General features: G+C 39.7%; 1 protein-coding gene across 1 annotated transcript in view; it reads right to left on the bottom strand.

The window, feature by feature from the left end:
• Nucleotides 1–246: 246 nt before the first annotated feature.
• ppil4 (peptidylprolyl isomerase like 4) overlaps nucleotides 247–5178 on the bottom strand; it is a 17456-nt gene continuing 12524 nt past the window's right edge. Inside the window, exons 10-13 of the mRNA XM_015388251.1 lie at nucleotides 5017–5128; nucleotides 4247–4343; nucleotides 4032–4158; nucleotides 247–1034 (exon numbers count right to left, since the gene is read on the bottom strand). Coding sequence (XP_015243737.1) covers nucleotides 834–1034; nucleotides 4032–4158; nucleotides 4247–4343; nucleotides 5017–5128 — 537 coding nt within the window. The 3' untranslated portion in view covers nucleotides 247–833. The remainder of the gene's footprint in view (nucleotides 1035–4031; nucleotides 4159–4246; nucleotides 4344–5016; nucleotides 5129–5178) is intronic.

The raw sequence follows: 5178 nt of genomic DNA, 5'->3' as shown, positions 1-5178 counted from the left end.
GTTGATCAGTTTATCCTTTTATAATAGGGCCAATTTAGTTTGAATAACTTTGTACCTTTAAAAATAAAACAGTTAGCTTTAAACTATTCCACTCAAAGAATAAGAATTCTTAAAAGCAAAAGCAAACCAACCCAGGCGTGCTCCAGCACACACAACCAATCTGGTTGTTAATCACTTGCCTCACAATCAAAGGTTATAAAGATTATGATCCAAGAAAACAAATGAGCCAAAAAAAAAAAGTGCAGTTTCAAAATACTGACGTGTTTATTATGCTTGAAATCAGATACAAAAAAACAATAACTTTGCAGCTGAGTTCAGACATATGTGTAAAAAATGTGATCTCTGTAAATGAAAGGTTGACATAAAGTACCGGGTTGAACGCCTCTCATTGCCCTGCAGATAAGAGATATTAACGGTGACATTTGAAGATAAAGGGTGGGTGGAGGGAGACACCAGTGATTTCCCTCGGCTGTGGGGAGACACTCCGCCCTCAAGTTTCCATGCAGACATTTCATAAATATAAAAACCCCAAGCAGTCAGCAGCAGGTGGATCATCTGAAACCTTTGTTCTAAATGAGGCACAGTCACAGGATGCAGAATAAACACAAGGCTGCCATGAGGAAGTCTGTCACAGTAAAAAAGAATATTAGTAAAATTTAAAAATGTAGAACTGATGAGACAACTTCCATGTCTGAGAGGATCTTTCTATGTTCAGAAAAACTACAGCTCTCTCTCTCTGGTTTGCTGATCAGGAAATGATTCAAACGGTTTTGTTTTTGCTTTAAGTCATTCAAACCCAGGTTAGAGTGAAAATAGCAGCAGAAATCTGGCCCTCATCTGAAGCGGCTCCTCTCTTTATCCTTCGACCTCCTGGGCGAGCGGCTGCGGCTCCGGTCCCTGTGACCTTTGTCCCGCCCCTCCTTCCCGTGCTTGGGCCGGGACCGGCCGTGTTTCTGGTCCCTGTCTCTGGAGCGGGAGCGAGAGCGGGAGCGCTGGTTGCCTGACTTCCTGTCGCGTCTGCTCTCCTCGCTGTTCTGAAGAGAGGAGCACAAAAAGCAGATCAGACTGCTGGGAAACTTAAAAACATAATAGGTGACCTCTGCCACTTTAATCACTTATCCAACAGGTTTAAGGTCACAAATCCTGCCAACTTTCATATCCTTTAAGGAACAGAAAGCTCAGGCTTCTTAGAACAAGAGAAACAACAGGAACACTGATGAGAAGGATATTAAAGGAGCACAAGGAACAAGGAAACTGATATTCCACAGGAGAACATGAGCATTATTTGCCTACTGGCATCATTCCTGGCAAACCCAATGTGATGGTCATAAAACCTAGATGAGGCAGGTCTGCCTGCTCCTCTGTTAGGACGGCAGGCCTCAGCATTTCTAAAACCTGGTCACCGTTCCCACACTAAATAGAATCATCCTCTTGTTCTGCCACAGGATTCCATCAAAGGCTAAGGGTTTGATGGAAGGTGGAATAAATAAAATCACTTCCTCATTAAGGCACGGCTTCTCTGTCCACTGATTAATCATCATTCATTCATCATCATGACACAGCTATATTTTTTTTTTTTTTTATCATCTCCCATCTGCTTATTTGTTTATTTAAATTATACCTTGCTGTATCACAGAAAATCTGCTTCTTATACGTTGGTGAAGATTCTCAATCATCCAGGTCATAATCATTCCAAAAAAGTAAAAAAAAACAAAAAAAAAAACAATCCACTTGCATTTGTTTTCAAGTTTGAAGACGTTTTACTTCCCATCCAGGAAGCTTTTTCAAACATCTTCAAACTTGGAAACAAAGTCCATTAGATTGCTTTTTTTTTGTTTGTTTTTTTACTTTCTTTGGAATGCTACTTATAAGGTTTTGAAAATATTTGACATAAACAGAACAAAGGACATTCAAAATAAAGAAAAGCATTGCAGAAACAGAGAGGAAGAACCAGGATCAAACACAGCTCAATGATGATGATGCAATAAAACTATCAATCTCTTGATAAAATGAATCACCTGATAAATTTGATCAAGCTTTATAATCACATTTGCACGCTTGTTTGTTTTCCTAGGATCTCCCTCGCTTTCTATTAAGAGAAATGTTTTACTCCGCTGCATCGGCCTCCACTGATCCCTCCTCCCCTTGCTTCCTTAGCTTAGCCTCAGAGCCCCATATGTCACATTTGATACTAAACACAGCAAAAACTGTATCTTAAACCTAATCCTGCAGTTTTCCCTGCTTGGCTGAGGGAAATGATGGGATGGTCTCTGAATTTCCAAAAAAGTACGCCTCATGGAGTGTTTAACTGACCAACAAAATGCAAAATAATGCAGACACAGACTGTGTAGTTTACTGTTATTTTTCATCAGTTTTGATTGACTGTTTGGGATACGTAAAATATCTTACAGTTCCAGAGTTAAATGTCATTTAGAAGCATTACTTTATCCCTCTTTTAAGTTGCATTCACACCAAAAAATATTTTCCATCTTGTTCAGTTGCCATTGGTAGCTTGGTGTTTTTTTTGCCCTCTTTCTCAAAAACAACTTTCCCCAACAACTCAGAAAAATGATTCCCAGCTTGCTGCGATAGCTTTACATACTCTGTATATCTAGGACCCAGTCTCAAGCTCTACTGTCCCACTCTACTTGCTTTTTCACCATGATATAGCCAGATTAACTGGCTCTATTTGTGCATCCACTGCACCATTGCCAGCTCTGCTAGCACTATTCACATTTCCACCATGCTATAGCTAGTTTTGCTAGCTCTATTTGCTTGTCCACTGCTCTTTTAGTAGTTTTGGTAACTATTCTCATATCCACTGATCTATTAGCAGTTTTGCCTACCTTAGGATAAGCCAGAAGGCCCTCTGCAAATAAAGCTCATCAATATCATATGATGACTAAGTCAGAGAGGCTCTGCTCAGAAGGGATTCAGGTTCCTGTCCACCAACATAAGCATTTACAGTTAGTTATCTGAAGGTGTTACCATGCAGGGGGGCATTTGATTAAACAAACAAAAGTGTTTGTGTGCATTCCTAAACCTCCAANGCTAGCCCTATTCTCACATCCACTGCTCTATTAGCAGTTTTGCTAACCCTATTCTCACATCCACTTCTCTATTAGCAGTTTTGATAACTCTATTCTCACATCCACTGCTCTATTAGCAGTTTTGCTAACCCTATTCTCACATCCACTGCTCTATTAGCAGTTTTGCTAACCCTATTCTCACATCCACTGCTCTATTAGCAGTTTTGCTAACCCTATTCTCACATTCACTCCTCTATTAGCAGTTTTGATAACTCTATTCTCACATCCACTTCTCTATTAGCAGTTTCGTAACTCTATTCTCACATCCACTTCTCTATTAGCAGTTTTGCTAACTCTATTCTCACATCCACTGCTCTATTAGTAGGTTTGCTTGCTTTACTTGCTCACCCATAATCCTATTGCTAGTTCTGGTGGGCCCATTTGTGTGTTCAACAATGCTATTGCTGGTGTTGCTAACTCTATACGCATATCCACTGCTCTATTAGCAGTTTTGCTAGCCTTATTCACACAGCCCCTACACTATTGCTAGTTTAGGTAACTCTCTTTGCGTGTCCACCACACTTTAGCCATTTTTGAATCGCTCCATTGGCCGATTCACATTGATTGAAATGTTTTGTTTGCATCGCCAAGCGTTAATTTACTTATATTTTAATCTTTGCATACAGATTAAATCTAACCATTTGCTTGTTAGCGTTTAGTGGGAATACACCTTTGATACATGTACCTTCATTATTATACCATTACTACATTAGTTTTAGACAATAAACATCAATAATTATCCTAAGCATTTACAGTTAGTTATCTGAAGGTGTTACCATGCAGGGGGGCATTTGATTAAACAAACAAAAGTGTTTGTGTGCATTCCTAAACCTCCAAGTATGTAGATCAACTTCCAATTGGTGCACACTCCTTGCAGCAACCCAACAACAGGAAAAGCTGGAAAACAGGGGGAGCGCAACAACCCCAGAGGTTTTCAGTTACCTTGTGCTTTTTAGACTTCCTGCTGTCTTCATCGTCTGAATGATGATGGTGCTTCTTGTGCTTCTTCTGAGGTGGCCGATGGCTCGTTGTCTCCTCCTCGTCCTCAATGAGCAGGTCATACTTGGAGCTTTTTCAAAAGGTTATGGAAATCTCAGAAACATTAGAAAAAACAAAAACCAAAACGATTGAGCTGTTGCCCTAACAGGGGAGGATACTCTTGTTTAGGCTTCACTTGATCTTTGAGAGCCAGTTTGGAGCGGTTCTCCAAGTCTTTCTCGTAGGCCTTGAAGTCATCTTTGGTGTATTTTCCTCCTAAAACAGAAAGAATGATAAAAGTAACGTTCATTTAACGGGGGAGTTCACACTTTTAGACATGAGTTAATGTTAAAACCTTTAAAGCTGTTAAGATTGCGTCTGCAGCAGATTTTCATTGTTCTCTGAGTTCACATTAGTTTCTACAGGAGGTTAAAGCTAAAGGCTGGTCTGAACAGAGAACCATCTTTTATTCTATATATATTTTTTTACTTTTTATGAACTTTTCACACAGATTTGTTAAGAAAGAAATGCTTTAGATGTCCTTACTTCAGGATGTGGTTCAAACAGGAAGACTAACTGAGGTGCACAACTCCTACCTGCTTCCTGTGTAAACAATCATGGAGCTGTGTCTACATACTGTAAGAACCTAAAGCAAAGCTGATGATGGTTCTTAACGTTCTTAGAAGAACATTCTCAGAGTTTGGTTTGACGTTTTTTTTTTTAAGACTGGAGTCATTTTAGGACCATACAGGTTCACTTTGGGGTCAGCACTTATCTAACCAGCCGTTAGCTTTAGCGTGGGGCCAGCTAATCTGGACTCAGGCTAAATGGAGGCAAACCTACAAAACAAAAAATAGTGAGATATCACTTTAATGAAATAATAACCAAATAATAACTCTGATGCTACTGTGTCACTTCTATAACATAAGGGGAAAATGTTCAAAGCTACCTTTCCCTTTCCATTTGATCTTTGCAACAGACTGGCTGAAGTCTACGTGGATCCTCCGGTCATCAATCAGCACGTTGTCCATCTTGAAGTAAGCCTTCTCGCAGTCTTCTTCCTGTCGAGTAAATACAAACATATCTTCAGTAAAGTTGCAGCTTAAAGGTA

Source organism: Cyprinodon variegatus, unplaced genomic scaffold (genome assembly GCF_000732505.1).
Source record: "Cyprinodon variegatus isolate N-32 unplaced genomic scaffold, C_variegatus-1.0 Scaffold417, whole genome shotgun sequence".
NCBI lineage: Eukaryota > Metazoa > Chordata > Actinopteri > Cyprinodontiformes > Cyprinodontidae > Cyprinodon > Cyprinodon variegatus.
This window is presented reverse-complemented; position numbering and strand designations above follow the sequence as displayed.